Raw genomic sequence first — 26,672 nt, forward strand, 5'->3', positions numbered from 1 at the left:
GCAAAGGTGAATCTAAACATACTAACAGACTGTTTAACAATTGATCATCTAGGTCTGCTTTTGCTTCCACTAGGTTTCTCTCTGGAAGAGTGTATAAATGCTTTTTCTGGGGTCATTCTTAATTCACATGTTTCAAATATTTATTGGAAATATTTCTGTGACTGTAATTTTGATGTGCAAGAGATGTGGATTTTAATGTAAGAAATACTACTAGATTATCTTCTGAACTATCATGTTCTTCTCTCCTGGAAACTTTATTTTATTTTTGTCAAGAAGGAAGATCTGTTTTCAAGGAATAACTTCATTCTAAAAAAAAAAAAAAAAAAAAAAATCATCGTTGCATCTCATTTCCACATTAACTGTGACAAAAGTTTTGTATGTTACAGATTCTCTCGCATTTATCCTCTAGCATTATAGCAGCATAGTTGATGCTTTAACAACTTCAGTTGCAGATGCCACTGCATTTAGGCCTAACTGTTAGTTTGTTTATACACAACTGTTAGTTGTGTTTATATACAACTTAATTAGTGCTATTTGGTTTAACAAGCTATTTAGCACACTTTTTTTAATTTAAAGATAAGCCTTTTGTGGGAGATCTGAAATTTCAAATGCTAATAACATGCTTTATCTTAAAACCTAGCCAGCAGAGCAGTAACTCTCATTCCATGAACAAACTAACACTTTTCTTTACCACTTCTTTTTCAGTTTTGAAGAGAACTTTTTTCCTGAGTGTTAGGAAGAAAAATGTCAGAAACATATAACTAGTGCAGATCTTTCCTGTTCCTTGAAGAAACCTCTTCTCTGTTCACGAACGGTTCTTCCATCTTTAACTTCTTGAAAGGGTTGCTACCAAAATGTAGACTGCCATTCAGTCGTGACTCCTGTGAAGCATCTGTCCTGGCACGAACACTGACTCCTGTTGTTCTCTTCAGGGTAACGACATCATTGCTGCTGCTAAACGAATGGCACTGCTAATGGCAGAGATGTCGCGCCTGGTGAGAGGAGGTAGTGGGAACAAGCGTGCCCTTATTCAGTGTGCAAAAGATATTGCGAAGGCATCAGATGAAGTCACTCGACTGGCCAAAGAGGTGGCAAAGCAGTGCACTGACAAGCGCATTAGAACAAACCTCTTGCAGGTAAGGAGTTAACTTCTAAATGCCTCAAGCGCTTTTTTTCCTCTGTTCTTCTCTTAGTGTGAGTGAGGCAGTAAATCATGTGCTTCCTTCCTTGGCTTGTAAAGTTTCGTCAAGTTCTATGTCTGTTTTTACATCCCATGGCCATATATATTCTGTAAAATCAGGGCTGTTTACAGGCGAGTAGAAGATGCTAGTTGCTGAAGAGGTTCTGAAAGCTACTGTGCAATGAACGCGGGTCTGTCCTAAGCCTGCACTGCGCTCTATTTCATCTACTCATTCCTTTGTATCAAAGACGAGTAGCAGGAATATAACGCTCCTTAGTTTTTCAGTCTCAGCCAAATATACGTCATCTCATTCCTAACCAAGCAGACCCTTGAGGATTAGCTGGAGGAAAGAAAAAATGTTGGCTCGGTCCCCCAAATTTCCAAAGCAAGTAAAGTAAGATTCAAGTATCCTACCAATATTTGTCAGAAAGTCTTGAAGGTTATAAGATCCCCCGTGCTTATTCCTTATGTAATAGTAAAACAAAATCAAAAAGTTTATCAGACAAAACAATAGATAATGTATTGGTTCAGTTTACAATGGGAAGTGTTTTTTATCTCCATTCCTTAGGTCTGTGAGCGAATCCCAACCATCAGTACACAACTGAAAATTCTCTCCACTGTCAAAGCTACCATGCTGGGCAGAACTAACATCAGCGATGAAGAGTCGGAACAGGTCAGAGGTGTAAAAATTGATGCTAGTGTGGAATTGCTGATCAGTTGTATGGGGAAAAACATGTACTGTCAGATGTGTTTCTGGGAACTCAATGCGTGGAAGCTTACATCAGCTGTTTAGTGAAGATAATTTTAGTATAACACCTTGGTTTCTGGCTCAAAAGCTACAGTTTAATAGAGGAGCATCAATCCTTCCCAAGCCAAAATTGGCTTCAAAATTGAACTCTGGTTCAAATTTTTGTATGAACAACTTGCTAATCTCCTCGATTTAACAGTAAAATGCTAGCTAATGAAAATAACTCACTTCTACAATTACAGCAGAGTTGCTGTTGGAGGAGCAGTAGCACCCTCCGGTGGACTGTATGAAAATATTTAGTCTCTAACATCATCTTGAATACTTGTCTTGCAGTTCTGCTAGCTTACAAATGCATGTTCTCAGTTGAAATCCTGCATTTTTGGCTTCTCAGAGAGATTATTCTACTTTGAGGCACTAAGCTTTTATTCAAATTTTGCAAAAATATACAGTGAAAAATGTGAAAGTCTTGTTTTGAGTCAGGATAAGACTTGCTCGTTTCTAGAGACTAGTTGTTTCACTTACTTTTTCATAGTTTAGGTCAGCAATAAACTGACTTAAGATGCTTATACTGGGAGTCCTCGTGCACAGTGCATTTACATGCTATTCTCCTGAACACGGTATTTATTAATACACTGGATATTTTTCTTCTTCTTGACAGGCAACTGAGATGTTGGTTCACAATGCTCAGAATCTCATGCAGTCTGTGAAGGAAACCGTGAGAGAAGCTGAAGCAGCATCCATTAAGATACGAACAGATGCTGGATTCACTCTTCGCTGGGTCAGAAAGACCCCATGGTATCAGTAAACACTTGCCACAGAAGTATTGTTTTCTGTAACATAAAAAGCCTTTTTTTTAGAAACAGAAGAGATATGTTAACAGCAAAAGGTGCTGTGTACGTGAGCTTAAGATTAGCTTATGGTAATGCCCCATTCTAAGGGTATGAATTATAAGAGAATGCATTTCAAATGTCTTCGGAACGCATTTGATATCAAACACCTCAGAACTGCTTCCGACATTAGACGGTTCTTATCCTTTTTTTTTTTTTTTTTTGCTTTTGAAGATTTCTTCATGAATTCTGTACTCCCAGAAGCACATTTCATTTATGCACTGTGTATTCCAGTAGTATCCATGTGATGATACAAAACATGGACCTCACTTTAAGCTTGTATTGAGAGTCTAGGACACTATTGGTTACTTGGCAGTTTTTAGGAACAATCGTTGATATAGCGACATTCAACTTTTCAACAGGATTTTAGCTGGCTGTTCTTGAACCATGCAGAAATGGAAGGTGTGGGGTTTTTAATTAAAAGGGGGAAAGGGGGGCAGCAGAACAGTTGTAAACTGAAGATTAAAATTCCATGTCTGAAATTGTTTGTGTTTTTTTCCTTTTGATTTTTGCCTGGCAACAGTACTTTAACAAAAACTGGAGCTGTCTGTTTCCCTCCTGTCACCCTGTAGATAGGCATTCCAGAACTCCTGTACTGTACTGAAATGCTTTGCAGTGGATGTTAGTGGCACACTGTTGACAGCTTGAGCCTTATGGCTGGAGACCTTTAATCATGGAACTCTTTCCTTTTTGCCGAATGCAGTAATGTATTGAGCTGAAAAATCCTGGTTCTCTGAAGCTAGCTGCATGTCCTGGACCAGAAAATGCCACATGTTGGCTCTTTCTTTTGAAAACCAAATGAGCACATGCAATTCTTCTTTTTTTCCTCTTACCTCCATCTAATGTTATTCCAGCCACTTAGGGTGAAAATAAAAGACAGAGAGATTCAATTACAAAAGACCTTTTTGCCTCACTGCCCACGTTTCCACAATGTATAAGCTTTTTGAAACCCAGGCACTGCAGGGACATGAAACCCTTTTTAGGTAGTCTGATGGCTACCATCAAACAGTGGTTCCTAATACTAAACATACTAGGATATTTTTACTGGTTTTGACATTTTGAGGCTCAAAATTTTGTTTCAATTTCTAGTAATAGTACATTGAACAAAGTATTACCGTATCTTTAAAAAAGCCCAAACAAAAACACAACGGTAAAAAACCCACAAAATCCTCCCCCCCATTACTAAAATAGACTTGGGATGCATTTATCCTTCCATAATTGAACATACCATTCATTTAATTGCTCCATAGTCTCTTCTGGCATTTGACAGGAGAATTACTGTTTTAGTAGAAATCTCTGTACATTTGCAAGGAACGCTTGCAGACTTCTGCCTAGATCAGCACTGACCTCATGCCCTCTTAATTTGCTGAAAATTTTTGCGTGGTCAAACCATCTTTAACAGAAATGCCCTGGGGGAAAAACTGCTCAGTCTTAACAGCTGAAAGGAAGAGACCTGCAACATGGTCAGCTGTCCTTTACCTGTCTGCAACAGTTACTCTGTATTTGGACATTCTCCCTCCCCACCCCCTGCTTCATTGCACTTTTATCTAAAAAGGGAAGTTAAACTGATTATAATACATCTGCCTCAAACTGACCTTAGCAAGAGAAAGCATGTGTTCGTCTTTAATTCACTCCTTGTGTCTGGGTATTACGAAAGACGTGGTACTTAAGATCTTTCCTTAGTATCCTCTTCCTGCAATTACCTGCCACAGGAAGAGGAAGGAAGGGGTGCCAGAGCCTTAACCTGAATGTCTTGCATTTGGTTGGTTTATACCAGATCTTTAACATAATTGTAATGTAGTAATTTCTATTTAATAGTAAATAACACTGAATAGGTAGGGGTTATTTTTAAGGGATTTTCTAAGTAGTCTTCCTGTGTTACTTTTCAGTGCTCCTCATACTTCTCCCCTCACCCCAATTCAGGCTTCTCCATGACATTTTTTTTTTTTTTTTTAGCATCACTGTTTAGTTGCTTGACTGATACTAATGCAATATTACTAATGCCTTTAATACATAATTGTTTATGCCAAAGATCACTTTTTGTTTATTGAGGAATGTTTGCAGGAAAGTTGTGAATCATGGTTGCCTTTGATATTCTTCCAGAATGTTTGCTGTAAGTTCTTGAACTGTTTTGTAGAAGCTAAGATATTTGTCCACCTTATGCAATGACTTCTTTTTTGAACTCTATTGGTCTTCAGACCTGAAATGCAGCAAAAATTTGAAAAAGACCGTGAATGTCACTTAGAAATGTTTTACCACTATAAAACTTTGTTTATAAAACAAAATGTATTGTATAGTCTAATGTTTTCAACCTTTCTTTGGTTCTGTTAAAACAATAAAAATGCATTTGTACAAATGTCAGCTTGTGAGTATTAATAATGGAGCAGTAGATAACACTATAACAAGAAGAAAAGCAAAAAGCTAAAGCAGCAGAAATACTAAAGCAACAGTTGTTTCTACATATTCTCAAGAGAAAAAAATACAAAGTTCCTCAAACAGGAGAAGATTAAAACAAGTTGCTTCTGTCTTTCGCGCTGGTAGAACTAGTGATTAAAGAACTTACTGAAAGCTGTGATCCAGTGGGAAAAAATGGGAATTTTTCCAGAGGCCTGATGGCCATCTGTTCTCGAAGCACCAAATAAGGTTCTGAAAAGGTGAAATGGGATTTGCCTGATCCTGTCAATAGGGGATGAACGGCTACTCTGGCCAACACCTCATTAATCTGAATTTTACTTCACAAATGGAATGCAAGGGTGATTAGCATGGCATCACTGTCCTGTTTCCTTCACTCCCTCACAGTAAGAACCTCTTATATGCTTTTTCTTGGTAAAAATTTCTACCAGCACATATCATGTTCTGACTCTATGGAACCAGCATTTATTGGTGCTATAGAACCAAACATAGTCCCACAGTGCTGACAGGCATCTGGAATTTAGTAATAATTGGTAAAATTCAATTTTGTACTGTTCACAGAGTTCTTTTCATATCTGAGAGAGGATGAGAACCTGAGAGACAATCACCTGTGTGAGCACTCCCAGAACTGGACTCTTAGAGGTGACAGAAAGTTGGCAGTACTGATTCCTCAGGAACGACATCCTCCAATTTCTTAAGCTGTATTATTCATGTGGAGGCTTGTGCATTTTTTTTTTTTTTTTTTTAACAGGGAGAATACGAACACAGTCCCCCCTTCTGCAGATTCTGCAGTTGAGTTTCCTGTGTTTGGAGAAATGGCAGGAGCCAGCACACCTACAGCAAAAGGTACAAGCCTCACACAACAAACACCATCTCCCTGACAAAAACCATTTTCATGCTCAGGGTGGTTTCCTACCAGGTGAGTGGATTCTTGTTGACAGTGACTTCAGGGAGGGTGCTGTGAGGTAGGGATCAGAGCTTTTCCAGAGACGGCAGCTTTGTGCGTATTTCCCTGGCGCCAGTTACAGAAGGTTGGCAAGGTTTGTTCTGTAACGTGCTGAAGGGAAGTGCTGGTGTTAAGCCAGTTTTGATATTACATTATGTTTGGTATCAGCAGTGGTGTCGGTTCTGAATGGAGATCTTGCAGCATTTCAGGCTGTTAGTGCAGAGCAGCTCCAGCTACTCAGCTTTAAGCTTGGGACGTTGTCAGTTAGATCTGGTTGCCTGTGGCCAAGTTTACCCCAGTGATGTTGCCAAAGTCATCAACCGACAGTATGTGCTCACTTTTTTATTTAGTGGCTTGGTACCTGCGTTCGGATGGGTTCCTCCTCCCTTTTTCAGATTGGATCATTTTTTGTCCCAGTACTTGAAATTTTGCCTACTGATTGACTTCAGTTCCTGTTCTTCATCTGAAGCAAAGTTAGCACCTATTCACCAATTTGTAAGCCAAACAGGTTAAGGAAACTAAGGTTCTCCAGTATTCCACCCTTCCTTAATTCTGAACTTGGGTTTTTCAGCCTGGTATGTACAGATCTTGGGCCACAGTTTGAAACCTGATGGGTACTGTGGAGCTTACACTGGTTTACAGAGGTAACAAGTTTATGCTGGTTTATAAGGAAAAGTTTAGTCAGCTTTGCATCATCACTGTTGTGTCTTTGCAGTGTCATAATCTAAACATTAACTGTTCTCCATTTAAAAATAATTAATACGAAAGGGAGTTTAGCTGCCATGCTCCTAAGTGCCCTTTCTAAACTTTGTATTGCTGCACAGTGCTAAAGTTCAGTAAAGATGTAGCAAATAGTCATCATTTAGTTGTATATCAGATATCTCCTGCCTAAGAGCATCATGAACAGTTTACAATAGCGTGAACATTTCACAAGAGAAGATGTATTTGCAGTAGAGTTCCCTTTATTTCATAATGTTAAAGCACACAACCATTAAATACACTTGACATTTCTACTGTGCTATCTAAAAAGCTACGCTCCAATGTTCACACGGCACAAATCTGGTGGCATCCACTTCGACCAAGTGGAACATCTAAATCAAAGCAAAGGCTTCACATAAAAAATAGATCTTACTCTCTGCAACTGTATTCTTAAAAAAAATGATGGTGATGAGGAGATAGAATGGAAAAAAAGTGGATTACTGAAGCAACAATCACCTCCCAGATTTAATGCAGAATGTTATTTTTATCAGCTCATCTGCAGATGGCACAAATGAAAGCTGATTAAGGCAAATGCTTCTCAAGAAAGGCGATTTCTTGTAAACATGGAAATTTTTTTTTTTTTCATCAGAAGCTCTTTCTCAGGAGTGACACTTGCTGTGTCCCAGGCCCCTGTGGGACCCCTGCCCCTCTCACTGCTGCTGTTTCTGAAGGGATTACATGATGCTTTGTGGCATGCCAACTTGCAGCTGGCTGTGAGAATAGCTGAGCTTTTTCTGCAGGCGGCTGCAGCAGCAAAATGTGCCACTGTGAGACTTTTCCAGTGGCCTGTCTGACCTTCGTAATGTGCTTGGCCTCTGGGCTTTGGTATCTGACTGGCAGTGTAGTGTTTGCAACTTTTTGTGGATCACCTATATCAAACTATTCACCAGCACAACAATTCAGTAAAAAAAGAGTGAAGGTGTATTAGAAAAAAAGTACCTTATTTTAAAGCCATATTAAGAAAAACTAAGCTATGCTTTCATTTTAAGAGCTGCTGTGCACAAATGCTTTGATCCCAAACTAATCAGTGTCTATTAATTAATCTGGCACCTAATTAATAGCAACATAAGTCACTAAGCAGTCAAGTTTTTTCTTAAGGGGAATTTCAGCTTGGAAGTAGAGCATCTTCTCATGTCCTGACTTGGAATTTTCCCGCTTTTGTAATATATTTGACACCTTTGAAAGGCTTGTATTTTTCTCCATACATGTCTAGGCGATTCACTTTCAGTCCTGAAAAAGACAATAACAAGTAGAAAGTTAAAAGCAGAATGCTGGAAATCATGTCAGTCTATTTAAAAGTCCTGCATTCTTGAAGCATGTTAAGATTGGTTAGGAAGGTACTTTTCCTTCCTTTCACAAGTTCATCCATTTTGAAACAGCAGAAGAGATCATTCTCATCACTTCTTCATTGCTGCCCTGGCAGGGCAACAGCTTTTTTCTGTTCTACTCAGTGAGCCAACACCTTCCTTCCAGGAGATGAAGTACTTAACAAATGAGCATCTTTCACAGCTCCCGTACACTGCACTTGTTTCCAATAATGTAGACGAAGCAAATGACAAGTTTTAGAATTCTTCTAACTCTAAATTATAATTGCAAGGACCAGTAATACCTCTGCTATTAATTGAGGCATGCCAGTAGCAATTACTTACCTAAAAGAGGTGGTCCCCCGCTTTCTCACAAGTCCATTACCTCTGACATCCCACCACTGGATCCACCATGTTTTGCTAGATTTAAACTAGTGGGTTGCAAGTTTAAGAGGAAACTGCAGGACTCTGTTCTTACACAAGGACTAACTGTTATTTACTCAGTGAAGTAGTCTAGTAAGCAAAAGGACCACAGCCTGGCACCTATCTAGAAAGGTACAAGCACTACCACCAATTCTCATCTACTGCCTTCAGTGATCCTCCTGTTTTCTAAATTTGAGTCTCTGCTCTATTAGGGTCTCAATCCTGCAAAGGTTGATTGCAGAAGCGTTTCATATGTGGACAACTGACGTGATTTAAGTGTTTGCAGACTGAGGCCTTGCTTGCTTTGAATTTACTTTCGCACTTACCCTAAGACTTAATTCTGATTTTACTTGCAGATTGTTTTGAAGACGAAAAACTAACCAGCTCCAGAATGAAAGAATAAGAAGGGCATTCTTTAAAATTAAAGGAGATTTTTGACCACTAGAAAAGGCTTTGGTGGAATAAGGCTAAAGGAAGTCAAGAGCTTTATGCTAAAACATCATCCATCACTCTTCACTAAAAGGATAAATTTGCATGTTTAATGCAGAAGTCAACAAAGAAAAATCTGTTCTTCTGTACACTTCTCAAAGTCTTTCTTAAGCAAAACAACTGAGAATTCATAATTCCCACCAAGGATAACTGTCAGGTTTGGATAAACTTTACTGGTTTGGACCAAGCTGACTTCAAATCAGCATCTCCGATTGAAAGATTAACAGTTCCCCACTTAATTTCCTACTGCCACTCATCCCGTCAGTACCAATTTCACATAACACCCATTCACTCACCTGAAATTGCAAGCTGTTGTATCTTAAACTGGATGTTTAAACTTGGATTCTCCTCTGGTTTGGGGGCTCCAGACTGCAGGTTCACTATGCCCTTCAGGTTTGGTAGCTTTTGAGGGGTAATTTTGCCAACATCCCATGTTAACACCTTGTCAGGAAGGAGAGAATAGTAGCAGTAGCTTTCATAGGAAACAACCTATGAGGTCAAGTTCACATCAAGCTTTTACTTTGCAGGCTGGGTACAGAAAGTAGCCTGGTAGCCCTGAGAATTATCCCACCGGCTGGGAGATGACATGATTAGGGCTCCTGCAGGTACGGTGTCTTTTCTTTCCCAGCATTTCTTCTGCCCTGCCAGCGTGCCTTAGCTGGTCTGTGCACTTAATGCGTCTTGTTCCCTTAGTAATGGTGACGGTTCCTGTTGTCAGCTAGATCCAGGAAGCAAGGAGAGTAACCAGCACAAAGGCTGTAGGAACTTAAACACGAGAATGAGGAGGACAGGAGCAAGGCACTTGGCAAAAGGAGATGCTTAAGCTAGAGTAACTTTCCTAAGGGTCACTTGTTTCCCATTGATTCTTATGTTTTAAAGAAGATACGTGGAATCAAGTTGGCCCTTTACTAACCCATGAGAGGGGTTTTTTTTTTGTCCTTATCGTAAACTGAAAATTGTTGGTAACTGCAGAAAACCCCTCAGTTCTCCCTACGTCTACAAACTTCTGCAGTTACAATCCACCTAGTTATCCCAGCTCTCAATAAAAACACAGTATAATTTATTTCTGATGAGAGGGAAAGAGTCTCCAAGTGGTTTTGTCCGTGTTTTTGTTTTTAAAAGATTAAGGTCTGTTCTTTTTGAAACAAAATGTTACTCGGAGAGCTCTCTCTTACAATTCAAATCAACTGCTGACTGAGATATTCCACGAGTAGCAAAAAGCTCAGAGCAGGGTGTAAGAGCCAGCAGAGTGGTTTGGCTCAAGCTGCATTTCAGTGAAATGGTTCCTGGGTACTAAAGAGCTTCAGGAGCTTTAGGAAATTTAGGTCTCAAACCCCAACTCAGAGGCAAGAAAGCAGGACTCCCAAGATTTTCAGACCCTTCGTTTTTCTTCCTGTGTGTCTTCAAGTAGATCTTTTGGAAGAGGTTTTTTCCCTCATCTCATGTTCCCTGTTTTTCTGGCTACGTGTTTTCAAGTCTGCTGCATTTTCTCCAGATACCATAGCTGAAGCTACCAGAAAAATACTGTGGCATCCACTAAAGAAAAATATTCGGTGGGTGAAGGAGCAGGGGGAAAGAGAGGAAGGGAAGGAAGACAGGAAGGGAAAGGAGACTGACAAAACCTGAAGTCACAACTGTTGTGTATCTAAGTTTGAAAAAGTAAATTTTAAAGAGGATATTTTAATTCATAAACGTACACTGAAGCGAAAGTTTTCTGCTAAGTATGGAACACTGCTCCAGTGCTCTGCAATATGTATGACTTATTCTAATGTCATCTTAGATATTTAAATAAATAAAAACTTTAGACTTACTTTAGTAACTGGGTCAAACGTATAGCTGCCTTGTGTAGCACTGAGGTTCATATTAAGTACAGCCTTTGGCATGTGAACTGTCATGACAACTCCTTCTACTGTTTTCCCCATATTCTGTTTCGGTCCGATAGTAACATCAAATCTTCCTGAAGAACTATTTTCCTTAAAACTAATCAAGTGTTTCACATATACAGGAATTGCCACCAAGCTGAAAAGAGAAGACAGTAGCTGAATAAATAGTCCTCGTGTTTCTGACGGGTATTCAAGTCAGGACCAGTTCGTTTCAAAAGTGAAATGTGATACTCAGCTCTTCAGCATCGTTGCGGAAGTGATTTTATTAGCAGAGAATCACAGGAAAATATTTTCTTCCAAATCACTTGTCCTTATGTCTTTCCCTCTGTTTTATTTTTTTAAAGTAATCTCACTGAGCCAATTCTCAGAACAGCCAGCCATCAAATCAGACTTAGTTTGCAAGTATCTGCAGTTGAAATGTTTTTGCTTTATTCTTCTTATGAAGATCAGAGTCCTCTATGTATACAGACTTAGCGACAAAGCATCTAGCACCAACAATGATTACCAGGAATTAATAGCCCTATATTATTGTCACGTGTGGTTTATCCCACTGAGAAAACAATTGCTGAGTACCAGCAGCTCATTGAAAAACTGTTTTCTTGTTTTAGTGGGGACAGAGCAACAGATGAGACAAAACCTGAGAACATGCATTTTAGTAACAATGCAAATTCCACCCCTGCAACAAGGAGAAAGCTGCAGTTACTCAGATGGAAAGCAGTAGATGGTATATCTCAAGAACCAGTGTGTCTAAATGGAAACGTACTTCTGTGAACTGACACGGTAGGAGATCAATCTGAAATTCCCATCGGGAGGAATAAATGAAAGGACTCTCTCAGACTCCCAGCGTTTGAACCGAATACATGGATGGAAGCTGACGTCATCCAGCAGCCGTGGATTCTGTAAGTAGTGGCAAACTGGTAAGTAAAATCTCAGCAAGTATCAGCAGTTTGAACTAGCTACTGAAGACTACATAATTCGTATTTCTTAGATTCTAAGTATCATTCCTAGCCATTATCTGAGACACATTACTGAGCTAAATGGATTTCTGGTCTGATCTGGTGCAGCAGTTCCTGTGAGTGTATTTTTATGTACAGACAAAAGCCATTCCAGCTACTGAACAATGCAGCAGGTTCTACAATATAAGGCAAAACCTGTCACGTTACTTTTCATATGTGTAGTGCATGAAGTAGTGATTGTGCTCCTGAAATTGTTTAACTCTCATCACTAAGAAAAATAAATCCTGAGCAATTAAATTTCCCAAATATATGCTAAATTTACCATAAAAGAAAGAGAAAGATCTGGCATTCCTGAGAGCTTAATACACGAATCGATAACACCTTGGATTTCTGCAAAGACTGTGGAACCTGTGGGGGGGGAAAAAAAAAAAAAAAAAAAAAAAGACATTTGTCTTAGCATTATTATCAAGGGCCCAACAAATGTGAAGTACAGCTAGAGGGCACAGATGACATTTGCACAACACTCAGGAACATGTCAAGCACAGACAGGAAAGGTCATTCCAGTTACCTGGGGCCTGGGCAGCTTGCTAAAATACGTGAGCCAGAGCAAACAGCTTGTCCTAAATCAGCTAATTATATTTGTGCCAGCTGTTACCCAGGACTTGTACTGGGTGTACTTGAACTGGTTGCCAGCAATTAGCAAACAAGAATTTCAGAATATACAGTCTTCCTTTCTTTCACCTCTGTCCCCTGTCTCCAGAAAACTACCAAGGTGTGTAGTGGTCCAGGGAAGTTGAAGTACATCAAAACAGACAACATCAAAACACAGTAAGTTTGTGCTATAGAGCTCCAGATAACCTTGCATTTCTCAATCATGGCTTGTTTAACAGTGAGATTGCATATTAATCTCGATGTTACATAAATCTATAGCAAAATAAAACAAACCCCAAAACAAGAATATGAAGCATCTTACCCAGGAAAGACTCATTTCCTTAAAGGCCTTATTAGGACAAAAAGGCATGAGCAGGACTCTGGACTAATTAGCCCTACAAGCAAAGGTTGTTTTAGAAGATATGTAGAACCTATTGCTGATCTAGTCAAGGGGAAACTGTGGGTTAATATTTTGCCTGAAAAGAAGGGATCTTGTTTTAGATGAAAGCAATTAACCATATCCCTATGAAACAAGGTAACATCCCTATTCTAGAGGAGCAACCTTATCTACTTCTTAGTCACAGTGAAGGTTAGGAAGAGAGATTCCTTCACTGCTAGTCCCCAAGGGATCAGAGCAGAAAAGAGTAGCCGTGACTACTGCAGTGAGTCCTCAGTAGGAAATTTAAACGCTCCATGGACACTGACTGGGCTCGAAATACATACAGAAATACAAACATGGTCTTGATTGTAACTCCTCAGACTAAGCACTGATACTACTCTTGGGGATCCTGTTGAGCTAGGAGAGTAACGCAGCCATCGGGGTGTTCTGACTGTGATTGTCACCTCCTTTTAGTTTCAAGACAGCAAGAGTAAGCTGCACAACAGCTATTTATGACTGTTTAGTTCAACAGTGGCCAAAGCATTTGCTGGATTGGTGTATGGAACCAAAACAACACTGACTACTGCTACAACAGCAGCACTGAATGAAGAAATCAGAGGTTTGCTCCCTGTCCCATGCTACCAAAAAATGGTGTCATGCAGTCTTCAGCTTTAGTAACTGATAGCCCAAATAATGAGCAAAACATCAGACTCCGTAGCAGTTTTCTTTGTGAATCAGTTTCTTCTACTTCTTGGCACTGGCAACATTTACACAGAAGTTATCAGATTCTTCCTCAGAGTTAAATCTCAGATTAAAGATTTCTGTATTTGAAGATATCATGCTTCGTTTACAGAAAAGAAGTAGTATGCTTCATAGTATCTGCCTCCAGTTTACATGTAAGGAAAATAACAGCGTCCAGCTATTTTGCACCAAGTTTTGTCTTGCTATCAGAAGAAAGCCAATGAAAGCTTTCGTCTTGTTCATTTGAGGGCTTACGAGGACTACAGTAAACTGTTGGCAGGAACAATGGAAGATAATTTTCTCATCACATTTAAAACTCCAACTATTTTTTTCTATTTATATCTCTTAAGAGATAATCAATATAGAAACACAAAACATCAAAGTACAGAATATTTCTTGTGGATGTTCTTTAAGCAGCCTAGAGCACATTGCTATTTTAAGATGAACTTAAATACATTCGGGCTTGTAATTTTAAATCGTATATTTCTATTTAAGATACAAATTCACATATATAAAACACATGCAAAAAAAGCACTTGGGCTATATTTTCTCTAAACATCAACAGCAGAATGTAAACACATTCAACAAACAAAAATGAGTTTGCAAGGCATCTTACCCGATTTGTCTATAATCGCATCAATTTCTTCAACAACATCAAAATAGGCTTCATTGTTTGTGTATTTTACCCCTGCTCTGCGCCAAGGAATGTTGGACAACTGTCCAGTGGGAAGTGTGTCACCCACATTACTACTGCCTTAAAAATGAAAAGGAAGACAAAATCAGTAATTAATCACAGGAGGACTGTTTCAACTGCCAAAATTAAGAATCGAAGCAAGATTTGCCCCCAAGAACTGCAAACTAGAACCTACACTAAAATGTCATTCATTTGGTGATGTGAATGCACTTGAAGTATGTGTCCAGACTTAGTTTTCAGACTGTATTTTGCACAAAAAATACAAGGCTCAGGTCAGCAGGTTTGAGTGGAAGTAGATGTGGGGCTAGATCCTGCAAACGATTTCATCGCTACAATTCCAGACATTGCAGCTCCTTGTGAGGGCCTTAAGCACACTTCCCCCTTCTCCTAAGAGTTTTAGCTGGCTGTCTTCAGGGCTGATTTACTGATAAGAGTTGTTATGAAGAAAGACGTGGAAGAAGCCTTAGGGAGACTTCCCACCCCCTTTGCTTGGGAGCTGTTGTTCAGCTGAGGCTCTCACCCTTGGTACCCATCCGAGCTACCCTGCAGCAACACAACAGCTGCGTCTACACCTGACCACGTGCCAAATTGATCCAGCCCCTGGCCCATGGACTTGACTTTCTGGCTTGACCTTTCTCATTACGATGGGCTTTCCTGGCAATCACTGAGCTGTAGTTGACCCTGTTAACATCTGACCCTGATCCTCACCCTGACCTGTTGGCTCAACTTTTGGGCTCCTTAACAGTGATGCCACTGCCCCTGCCTGCCTTGCTGTCACCCTCAGCTCATGGTCTTTATTACCATCCATGGTGAGAAAAGGGCTTCCTGAGCTACCTAGTTATAAAGTAAACTGATGATTCTTTAAAAAGTAAAAAACCCCAAACTTATCGCTTCTGGGGCTTAGGTGACTGATCTTGGAATCCCACTATTGTGGGATTCCCACTCTGCTAGAAGTAGGTCTCAGGACAGGGCCACAGCTCAGGCTTTTTTGTGCCCTTTAGCACAACGAATGCAGTAGTGTGTCCTGCTGCATCAGACAGCTTCCCTGAGCGGCTGGCAGGCAGTGTTTATCTCTTCTACACAACCTGCTGGGTGGGCCCTCTCCTAGCAGGCAGAAAACAGAAGTTTCATTCCTTTGAGCTAGTAAAATAACCCTCACAGAAGAACCCCTCCCTAAACTCAACCCTGGTGCTCTAAAACATGGGGAAGGAGTTGCAACCATTTCCTCCGGCCCACTGCATCCTGAAGGGGAGCAGTTGCTGTGTCCATGCCTCAGGTCCCTTGCAGGGTACAGCAGTGCTGCGCAGGCTGGGCTGCCAGGCCAGGCAAGCACGAGAGCTCTCAGGCTGCTGATTCCCACCCGCTCAGCTCTGAGCTGTTGACAGTGACAAGATGCAGGCGGCCCTGGGCAGGTGCATTAGGCTCCTAGGGAATTCTAATACAGCTTTAGATAAACCAAGAGGATTTGATGCTGCAAGCCTTGGCTTTGGGAGTCTTAATTCCCCTTACAGTGGTGCATCTAGTCCATTAACATCATAAATATTTTTCGTAAGTATAACTATCACCCAAAACCCCATTAAAAAACAAACCAAAACAACAAACCAACTAAAACCCAAAGAACAGAAATTCAAACTGATAAGATTTATACTCAAAGATGAAAGCGCATGTGCTACCTCAAAGACTAGTTCCTCCTGCAGCTCACCTTCTACCCTTTTCTAACACAACGTACAGGCAAACATCTCGCGTATCTCTGACCCCATGTGACACCTCATGGCATACCTCCCTTGCACCCACTTGGCAGACAAGCATATTCCACCAGCTCAGCTGACAGACATTTGGCTCTGTCACTGCCAGACATGCCCCTTTACAACAGCCTGAAACCAGCTCCGAACTTGATGGATGCTGATGGTGGTGGGGAGGCAGCTGAGGGCAGACTATTTGCTTCCTTTCATGCTAACTCTTCCCAGCCAGCAAAGATTTATTGGATATCTGCTATCTACCCTTCTATAATGATTTCTTATAAAATGCATAACCTTCTCCAATGCCCCTCAGTTATTCAAGGCTTGGGACTCGCTCTGTACCAATCCCAGAGCACCTGTCTCCAGTATGTGCTGCCTGTGCTGGGAACTGCTATTCCTGAGGGACTTCAGCAGCTGTGGCTGGACCAGACAGTGCCACTGGGGATGTCAAAGGGGCCAGGCATGAACTGCAAATAAGGAGGAAATTGCTGTTATTCAACTCTTAATTGTGAGAAGTGGCAAAACAGTGGCTTCACCTTACAGATTCACACCAATAAGGTATTATTTTTTTGGCTCTGAAGCATGTTTTTAAGCAGCCAGTCACTGCTGAAAATTATTTATTTTCATACCTGTGATGGAATTGACGACGGAGCGCAAAATTGTGGGAGGTTTAATCAGCTCCTTCAGTATGTTAGATTCTGTTGCCAGTGGAAAGCCATTGTCTAACATTTCTTCTAGAAGCTCATACACAATAACTACATTGTCCTTAATTGCAGTCTCAGAACATTCGCCAAAGTAATCCTAAACAAATCAGAGATTACAAAGGAGAGGATTTTTATTCCTGTTGAAGTGCTTTGCAGAATTCTGTTTGTGTATTTTGCTTACAGAAACCCTCCAATCTATGAAGGAACTTTAGCGCCTAAACTGACCAGCTACTTCTACAGTCTGATGGTATCGTATGTTAAGGTTATATTTATCATCTATTTAGAAATAAAGACAGTGTGAACAGTGAAATGAATGTAATCTGGTTAACTAGTATAAATGTCCTAAAGGTTCTCCCACTTGTGAACATTAACACATCTTCAGTTAGAAGACTCTTGTAAAATTAAGCTATCTTCTGGCAATGCTCAGTCTTCACAGAGGTTCCTTTATTTACAGGATCTTCAAAATAGGTTGAACACCAACTCACGCTTCATAGCTCTCTGCTTCCTACTGAGTACTTCATGACTACATGCTCATTCTTTTCATCTATATAACATGAACAGTACAAAAGCTCGCAGAAAAAAGACAGCATTTACAAAGTGGAATTTGGGTTTTAGTGCATGTGCACTGGTAACTATAAATCAAATGAATACACAAAATATACCTTCTTTTCCTTTTTAAACCAGTGATTGACTTAAGAATTGCAAAAGGGGAAAGTCACTGACAGGAGGGTTTATTACCTTTCTTTAAAAGAAGTTTATACAAAAATTCCCTTGGAATTATTTCAATTTTAAAATTATTTAATGGTGACAGACCTGGAAAGTATCTGCTACTCGGTGCAGAAATTCAATTACAAAGAGTGGTGGCACTTCTGTCTGTATGACAGACACAAAGAAGATTTTATCCCGATAGATGCTGATGAGGTAGTGATGTGGTGTTGAGATGACAGGAGGCACATTCTCAACATCGATTGCTTTCTCCTGAGCTTCAAAGAAATAATCACATACAGATTGGCTCACAACGCTCTTCCAGTGCTTCTCCAAGAATATATCACCAGAACAGTTTATAAGAAACAGGCTGTGGATCATTTTCTGTTGGAAACACATTCAAAGAAGTTAAAATAAACAAATGAGGATTGACATTATTTATTTTCCCAGATTGCCTTTCTTACAACAGTTGTTCTTTATTAACATGCACTGTGAATTTAAGAAAAAGATTAGTGGAATGTTCCACCACAAAGTATTTCACAGTGGATTAAGTCACTAACATGTATCACAACGTAAGCAAGAAGCTAGCATCCTTGATTTTTACTTTCATCCCTATTGGTATTTGTAATTTATTTCTTAAAGAAAAAGCTGACTCTCTTGAGCGTAACATCTACACACTTAACTAAGAATTGTGCTGTCTTAAAGATACAGATCTTTAACTTGTCAGCTTCTAGCTATTGAACTAGAAAAGTTTTTTATTTGCTGGCTGCTTAGTCTTTCACTTATGATCTATGTCAAGCTGCACTTGGATAAAGGGTTGGAATTCATTAAAAGTACACAAAACTAAGAGTTTAAATCTGATTTAATGAATAAAATTGCCTCAGATGTGCTTGACACATTAAATACGTTTACATAAAATGTTTTGCACTTAAAAGCTCACTCATGAAAAAGGGGAATATGAACTGCAGATAAGGAACGTAACTGTTTGTTCTTATATTGTCAAAGATTTACAAATAACATGCCACAGCCACTGATCCTTCATTTTATTCATGGGAAAAGAAGCTTCTCTGCCTTTTAGAAAAACTAATTCCTAGTCTACTTCTCAACTTTCAATGAGATAGTAAGTGAACTAAGTTGTTGATTCAAATAAAGTGAATAAATTATTTTCTCCATATCTACAGAAGAGACAAATGCTATCAGACTTCAGTTTATCTCTTTAGCCTTTACACGAGACAGATCTAATGCGTTGGCTGACCTGCAGCATAACCATCCTCTGACAAAAATAAGGTCCAAGTTTAAACTCAGGCTTAGAAAATAAAACAAAGTGTAACCCAAGCACCAGCTCCTCAAGGTGAAGTTAACCTGGTACTTAGAGCCTGCATAAATTCATTCTGTAGTTGAAGAAGCTCTCACTGCCACTGACTATTCATCCCTTTTGCCTTCCAGGTACTGATTTGAGCAGGTTTGTGGCTCTTCAATTATCTTTATTAGGAAACTGGTCCAGTCATAAGTTGACCCAGAAGGATCAGTTTCTGGCCAGATCAGTCTTCCTGATGCAAGTTACTACGTTGCCAGAGTGCTACAGCTGACATAAAGGAGGTGGCAGAAATAGGCAGATGATAGCAATGGAGGTATCCTGACCTGAAGTTTGTTTAGCCTTTGGAGAAATTCAAATATGCCTGGAAAGAGCTCAGTCACTGGGCATCCCCACTTTGAAACAGGAAGACCATGGTCAACTCTGAAGCTCCAAGAGAAGCCAAACGCATCTACCAAAAACCTATCGTAGTTTTCATTAATCTTAGGATGTCTGGCCAGGATCATGCTGTTAACACGCAGGTAAAATCTGCTCCTTTGCTAATGTTAACTCTCCCACACAAATGTAAAGATGGCATAGGAGCATTTACATATAAACGGCCCAGCCTCGCAGAGGTTTTAAGGAGTCCAAACACTGTATGATTAAGCCTCGTTCCAAAATACTGGAAGAAGCACTTAGCTCCACCCGGAGTGAGCTCTTGCTGTGTCTGAATCTAAACTGCTCAGAGTACAAGGCTCACCTTCCAACACACTTGTAACACTGAAAAATAGTCTGAAGGGAGCCAAGATCCAGCTTTTCAAATTCTGAACTCCAGCTGCTCCTTCACATGCATGACAGCAATGTGCTCCTCTTCACTGGGGCCCTGCCAGGTCTTAGATACCTCTGGCTAAGAGCACACTGTCTTTGGTGGTAGACACAAAAATACCAGTAGTCAAAACGTGGACTGCAAAATCCAACTAAGCCAATGTGGTATATAAGAGGAAGTTCTTTTAGAAACTGTGACTGCCAATTTGTTTAAGAGTGGGAAAGGAAACAAAGCTACAAAGAGCTATTATGTGTTTCTATTGTATCTCCCCCAGATCAAATTAATCACTAATTTAGTTTGTTAAAAAAACAGACAATTTTAATACTGTAAACACAATATTCTTATAAAGGAGCCTTGACACGATTGCTTTAATCCAGTTCAACTAAACATGTTCTGAATTTAGCCAGCGCTGAACATTAAAACCCTCCAAAATCTCCTGGATAGTCACAAAACGGTGGCAAGTATAATTAACCACTGAATGTCAGTATTGTTCCACACCAAGGCAGCCCAAACATATGAAGGTGATCAGCTATAAAGCTTAGAATAGCTCTCTGTACATTTTAATATGGATACAATAGCATATCTGTTAACAAATACAAGACCCAATTCCTAGTAAACGCACACAAAGCTCCACAGGAGAGTTTCTGTACAAGTAGCACCAGTAAGACTCCACTTCTAGAGGATGTGATCTACAACCCACTGTGGAGAAGCTATGCTGGACTGCAGGCAGCTTCGGATGATACTCTGACAAAGTATATCAGATACGTGTGACAAGAGTGTTTTTAAACCCTAGCAGTTGTCCTGCAGCTAATGCTCACAGGGATTCTATTGATCAGAGATGACTGCATTTGTCATGATCGCTACATAAACACAGCCACGTCGTTCTGCTGTGCCCACAGCAAGCTCCTGGTGCACAAAATGGCTGGGTTAGCAAGGACTCTTCTTTTGCTGCAAAGTCCACTTAGGGTATTAGACCATGACTTGATATGCAGTGGAGGGAGGGCATGGGTAGCCAGAAAGGGCGGTAGCATTGGACCACTGCCCTGATTTACTCATCTGCCCCAAGTCACCCAGGGACCGGCTGTGTTCACACGAGTGTCTGTGTGGCCTCATGCTGAACTGGAGTAGCAAACTGATCCAGGGGACCATGCCTGACAGATTACAGCTTTACAGGATCTGTGGAAACGGAGCAGTAAAATATCACCCAGCTGCCTACCCTGTCTTCTGGGGAAGAAGACAGGGATTACAGGATTTCCCATGACACATAATTGTTCTGCTTCTAGCATAAGAGTTCCCCTTCAAAACTCCTCACATACTCCTCCTTCACAAGTTTTAGCAGTACAGCAATCTGCCGCTAATTTCAACTGCTGTGGAAAATCAAAGCTCTCTCCTTGCAGTTTAACTACAGAGCAGGCAGACCCACTGGCATAAGCCCTGCCCTATCAGTCAGTGGGTAGCTCAGCTTGTACTCTTCCCAGTGCTGACTGGAATAAAGAAGCTCTTACAGTAGTGGGGACATCAGTCTATTATATGCAAAACTAAGTAATTTGATTTATCCCACACACTGTCAAGCAATTGGCACCAGCCAATTAAATACAGATTTCATGTTGGAGATCTCAAAACTGGTACTGCTACAAAAATATCTTATGTAAGCTATTATTTAATAAAAATTACTTAGTGTTCCCAATACTGAAGATTTCCCTGCTACTCTCTTTTTGAGTGCCAGATTTAATTTCAGACATGTAGACATCCCTGACTTAACTTCTGAGTACCCTACCTTCTTCTGTCTTATCAGAACATTAGAAAGGCAAATGAAAAAAAGATTCAAAAATTATGAACATAAGAAATCAATCTAGTAACAGTAAGATTCCTCACACCAATAGGTCAAGCGGCCTAATACTTGTGGCCAAACAGCAAAGCATGTTGAGAGCTGCAGCACTTTGAGGGTAAAGGTCTTGAATCAAAGTTTAAAAAAGAACAGTACCAAAAGCACACCACCAAAATGTAAGACTCGTGAGAGTACCTGTGCAGCAGCATACACATACGCCACTTTGAGATGGCAGTGTAAAACCACTCTATGTCAAATACTGAAGGTGTGCTTCTAGGGCTATTTCAAAAGGACACGCCTCCCATCTATCCGCTTTTAGGCCTCAAAAAGCAGACTGAAGACATAAGTGGATTATTATTTGCATCTTCCCTCCAGAGCAAGCCATCCAAGCTTGAATGACAGTGGGCTGACAGCCTTCCAGGCTACTGCCTGACTGAAAGGCATCTTATAGCAGCCTAGCAGAGGTTTTGCAGCTTCTTCTCACAGACTTCCCATCCTTGCTCTGACACACAAAATACATATGACTCTTTGCAGTTATTTCCACCCTATCAGAATTTGAAGTTCTCACAGAAGAAGTAAATATTTTAACTAAGGCGCCTTCAATATGCTGTTTCCAAGTCTGTATCTTTTCTTTTGACTAAATCTGGATTTTGCAATGTTACTATTTTTTCAATCCCTTGGCTCAGAAACATCTGGACCAAAGTCACAGCATTCTCACAAGACAAAAGTGAAGCTCATTGGCAAGAGGGAGAGGCTGTGAACATGGGAAAGACTGATTGCACATGCTTGTCCTTAGCTACAATTAAGTACTTGAAAATATAATTAATGCAGAAATACTCTTACCAGCTGCTTTTCCATAACACTGAGCTGAGTTGTGGTCAGAGCTCTGAAAACCAGGACGTGAGGAATTTATCACTGACCTCCGCCATGCCCTTTTAGAGATAGCAGTCATTACTGAAAACAGCTCAAAATGGGACCATCACTGGGAAAGTATTCCCCAGCTTCCACGTTACCTGCATTTGGCGCAGCTGCTCTGGAGGGTGGAAGGATTAGTGGGGGTGGACTGTGTGAGCCTCTGTTATGGATTTGTGGAAATGAACTTCTAGTGACAGGTGAACGGAAAGTAATCAGATGCTTAATCTGGAGAAACTTACAAGCTGATAGGCAGTTCTATTTCTATTTTAAAGCTAGTACTTTTGTCACAACCTGCTGGTCGATAGTTTAGCTTTTTCCTACAAATTCAGGATGTGTCACAAATGCCAAAACTAGACAACCCTTGCTCCCCAACTCCCCAAACCCATTCACTGGCTCTTAAAACAGCAAGCGTAATGAAGAGAAATCCTATTAAATACTTGAATGACATTTTCAAGACAGCCAGCATGGCACCCCTGAACATATGTATAACTGGCTGGACCAACCTGACACAACTTTAGAAGTTGTGATTCAAACTGATATACCTGGAAGTCTCAGATCTTAATAAAATGTGAATGTTCTGTCATTTCACTGTTTTAGTAAGGCTCCTATCATTGTTAGCATATCTGACTGCTGCCGGTCAAGTGTCATTAATAATTTTACTTACAAGATGCCCACAGCTTAGGTATCTGCACATTAAAGTAAAAACATTTTTGCAACCCTTCTTAATAACTGCCTGGTGTCCCTCTCTATCAGTCAAGCAAAACTCCCATAATCAAATCAACTCCAAGTTAACACCGTAAAGCGCCTGTGTCTGCACAACTACGCAAATACATATTTTATCATCAAGATCACCCCTAGTAAAGACTAAACACTTTGCTTCCCTGATGCTCAGTATACATTTATTTATCTTTACTCTCTTATTTATCTTTACGCTCATTTAAAACACTGTTTGTAACATTCTGGAACTGTTTTTAAAAGGAAGTAGTCCTTTGAGAATACTCTGAAGTTGTCTTAAATCAGTGTTTGGTATCCATAATAAAATTTCCAACTTCCTCCATGCTTTTACTAATAACAATCACAGCCTGCCTAAGAATTTGTGCAGCGTTTCATCTATTGAGCTTTCCAGTAATACATTTGCATGGCGCGTCTGTTCAATTTAGTTCCAGTATAAATCTTCTACTTGCTAGCAAGATAGTTCCATCTCTTGTCAACAGAACAGTATTAGATCCTGAATAACGGCAGTTCCCTTTGGGACCCGCAAAACCAGAAAGCTTCACTGTAAAGGCTGAAAAAACAAGAGTGTCATAGAAAAAAAAACCCACCAAGACAATTAAAAATTAATTGCTAAAACTACATTTTTTACATGAAAATGGAACATTTCTAACACAATCTATGTCCGAATCAGCTGCTTTAGGACTACAAATGGACCACTTAAGAAATTTACTCTCTCAAAGCAGTACTGAATAAATAAGAGAGAACCAGATGGACACAGGTAAGGTGAAAATCTTGTCACTCATTCACTGTTAACGGGATTTTCAGGAACAGACTGATAATTAGGCATATATTCCAGCCAAACCATGTAGAACTCTGAACAGCCAGGGCAGCAGGATGCTATCACAGGATATAAAAGCCTTGTCTCAGTAGTTCTTTGGGAAGATGTTTTCCATCGCACCCTACCAATTCACTGCTCCAGTCAGATGGGCCAGAGCAACAGTGCTACCAGCTTTACACTGCTCTTTTTCATAGGCTCTATTTTAAGAGGCACTCGAGGTTCCAGAAAGGACAAGCACGGTGCCAAAGAGCCATGCACTACTGAAATATTAGATCAGAGCCAACAAGTAGCACCGGAACCCTGCTGTAAATGACAGCTCTTAGTAATGCGTGTGCAGTCTGCCACAACTAGTCCAAATGCAGATGGTATAAAGAAAGCATATAGCCATTTTTACCTCCCTTCTCTTCCATATGAACAGAACAGAGCGGCACATTCTTCCACCCTATATGAATAAAATCATGCTCCCAAATACTAAGTCTTAACAAATCTTCTAAGCAGTTCCTGTTAAAAACATCCTCTCATGTATTATGTTGAAGAAGCCCCAAAAAATTCCACTTATTTTGTGTATTAACTCAGTTTTGAAAACTATATAGGAAGCTCTAAGTTGGGGGAAAAATAAAAAGAAGTAACAGGAAGCAACTTAACATTTTAAAAAGGTTTAATTTGGTTTCTTCCCATTATTACAACCAGAAAGTATAGCTGGCGCTTGTCACCTGCTGTTCAGACCTCTCTACCTTAAGGACTTAAATTTCTCTTTCATGAATCTTCATGACAAGGTTTCTGTTTAGGATTCTTAGGGCAGAACTGTTTGTAAGGAAAGCTTTGTTTGAAAGAGTAACTGGGACTTAGCTGGTACGTAGCTATTTTGCACAACAGGAAATTTATTTCTGGACAAGGACAGCAAAATTAAGCACTAGAGGAAATGGAGTGGTCTTAATGTTTAATTTGCCATCTGCAAGGATGGGAAAGAATCTGTCCCTTTTTTTTTTTTTTTTTTCCAAACCAGTTTTGCTTCTGTTTTTGAGTTAGCACCAACATACCACAGATTAAATCCTATACTTTTATAGTGAAATACCATTCAGGTGGGGGTTTCTTGAATAAATGAGAAGCTACGTGCAATTCAAACCTGCTGGGAACTGCCAGCTGAATCATTCTCATGGTTGGCATAGTCAGTTCTTTTGTAAAACTGCTTCCATCATTTTACCTCTTGCACGAGTAATTTAATTTGCTTGTGCTTTTCTTGCAAAATAGCTTTTCCTCTCCCATTCTGTAGTCTGCCTCCTATGAACACAAATTTTCATTATTCAAGTATGATTTTTTTGCCCAGTTGTTTATACAATAGCTACATTTAATGGTGAAGCTATTCGCCCAGTCTGATTGGCATCTAATGGGTACAAATCATTAAGCATACTGAAGAGATGGTAAGTGCATTGCTACTTCAAAGCAGCTTAGCACTGAAATAAAAGAAAAGCACCATCAGCCTCCACTCGGTTACCCCGTTAGGTACTGGACAGGGCAGAAGCGAAGCGCAATGCACAGTGGTGGATTACAACGGATGAATCTCCAGTGCATATTATGCAAATCTACACTCACAGTGCCCCCTGCTAATTAAGCAAGTACAGCACGACCAGAACCACCGTGTTAGCAGCAACGCTGGTGAGAAACGACTCGGGTGACCTGGGTGCTGCCCCTCCCGGCGGGGGCTCTGCTGCAGGTTTCGCCCAGGGCAGCTCCCGCACCGCCCCTCCGCCGGGCTCTCTGCCAGCTCCCCTAAAAACTAAACGAAACGACCTCCCTGCGGATAAGCCTTTCTCCTCACCGCGGTTTATCATTTCAGCGAGCAGCCTGGGCAGATGCCCCCGGGACCGGGTTACCGACCCGGGTTGCCCCCCCGGCAGCCGCCAGCCCGGCCGCTTCCCCGCCCGAGGCCCCGCACCCCCGCGGCGCCGGCCGGGCCCTGGCTCCAGCGCCAGCCCTGCAGTTCTGTACACGCACCGGGGCCCGCACACCCCGGGGGCTTTATCCAGACACGGGAAGGAGGTTGTATGTAAATGGGCACCGAACAACGGGAACGGACGCAGGTAAAACGGGAAACCTCGGGCCCAGGGGGCCGTGTCCCGTTACCACCGCTGTCGGGGCTGTCACCGATCTCCGACTCCAGCCGCCCAGACCCAACCGGCGGCTGCGGCCGATGCCCGCCCCACCGCGACGGCCGCCTCTTCCCCCGAACACGGAAACCCACGCCCCCGCCGGCGAGGCCTCCCTCGGCGGCCCTGCTCGCCCCCCGCCGACGCCCCACGTACCTCCCCCGGCCCGGCGCGGCGCGGCCCGTCCCGCTCCCGGGGCAGCGGCCAAGATGGCGACGAGGCCCGGCAGCGCGCGGGGCCGCCCCCCGGCGGAGGCGCGGGCGGCCGGGGCGCTGCCTGCTCTGAGCGGCGAACAACGGGCGCCCCCCCACCTCCCCTTCCCTTCCCCTTTTTCTTCCCCTTCCCCAGACCCAGCCCCGCCGCCGCGGCCAGTCGCCCTCCGGCGCCCCTCGGCCGCGGGCGGGGGCTGCCTCCGGGCGCTAACACCAGCCGGGCGGGCGGCGCGGTAGCGGAACCGCCGGGCGGGAGCGGCGGTCGGCGCAGCCTCCCTTCCCCGTCAGGCGCCCGGCG

General features: G+C 41.4%; 2 protein-coding genes across 5 annotated transcripts in view; one reads left to right on the plus strand and one right to left on the minus strand.

Moving 5' to 3' along the window:
- The window catches only part of VCL (vinculin), a 66,590-nt gene extending 61,490 nt beyond the window's left edge, over positions 1-5,100 (plus strand). For both annotated transcript variants that reach the window (XM_042796839.1, XM_042796788.1), the window contains 3 exons: positions 933-1,136; positions 1,749-1,853; positions 2,587-5,100. In XM_042796839.1, the coding sequence (XP_042652773.1) occupies positions 933-1,136; positions 1,749-1,853; positions 2,587-2,733 (456 nt within the window). In that variant the 3' untranslated portion in view covers positions 2,734-5,100. The remainder of the gene's footprint in view (positions 1-932; positions 1,137-1,748; positions 1,854-2,586) is intronic.
- A 2,017-nt stretch (positions 5,101-7,117) lies between these two features.
- AP3M1 (adaptor related protein complex 3 subunit mu 1) lies at positions 7,118-26,641 on the minus strand. Of its 3 annotated transcripts, XM_042797004.1 has the most exons (10): positions 26,319-26,641; positions 25,220-25,296; positions 17,709-17,984; positions 16,821-16,992; positions 14,375-14,512; positions 12,310-12,395; positions 11,795-11,928; positions 10,960-11,167; positions 9,445-9,589; positions 7,118-8,162 (listed from the first exon to the last, which is right to left on the minus strand). In XM_042797004.1, the coding sequence occupies exons 3-10, from the start codon at positions 17,979-17,981 to the stop codon at positions 8,062-8,064; spliced, it is 1,257 nt and encodes a 418-aa protein (XP_042652938.1). In that variant the 5' UTR covers positions 17,982-17,984; positions 25,220-25,296; positions 26,319-26,641; the 3' UTR covers positions 7,118-8,061. The 3 variants fall into 3 exon arrangements, with proteins under 3 accessions (XP_042652938.1, XP_032838083.1, XP_032838085.1); XM_032982192.2 differs by lacking the exon at positions 25,220-25,296 and having other exon boundaries at positions 26,319-26,424; XM_032982194.2 differs by lacking the exons at positions 25,220-25,296; positions 26,319-26,641 and adding an exon at positions 25,142-25,164.
- Between the last annotated feature and the right edge of the window lie 31 nt (positions 26,642-26,672).

Source organism: Tyto alba, unplaced genomic scaffold (assembly GCF_018691265.1).
Source record: "Tyto alba isolate M040663 unplaced genomic scaffold, T.alba_DEE_v4.0 Super-Scaffold_1, whole genome shotgun sequence".
NCBI lineage: Eukaryota > Metazoa > Chordata > Aves > Strigiformes > Tytonidae > Tyto > Tyto alba.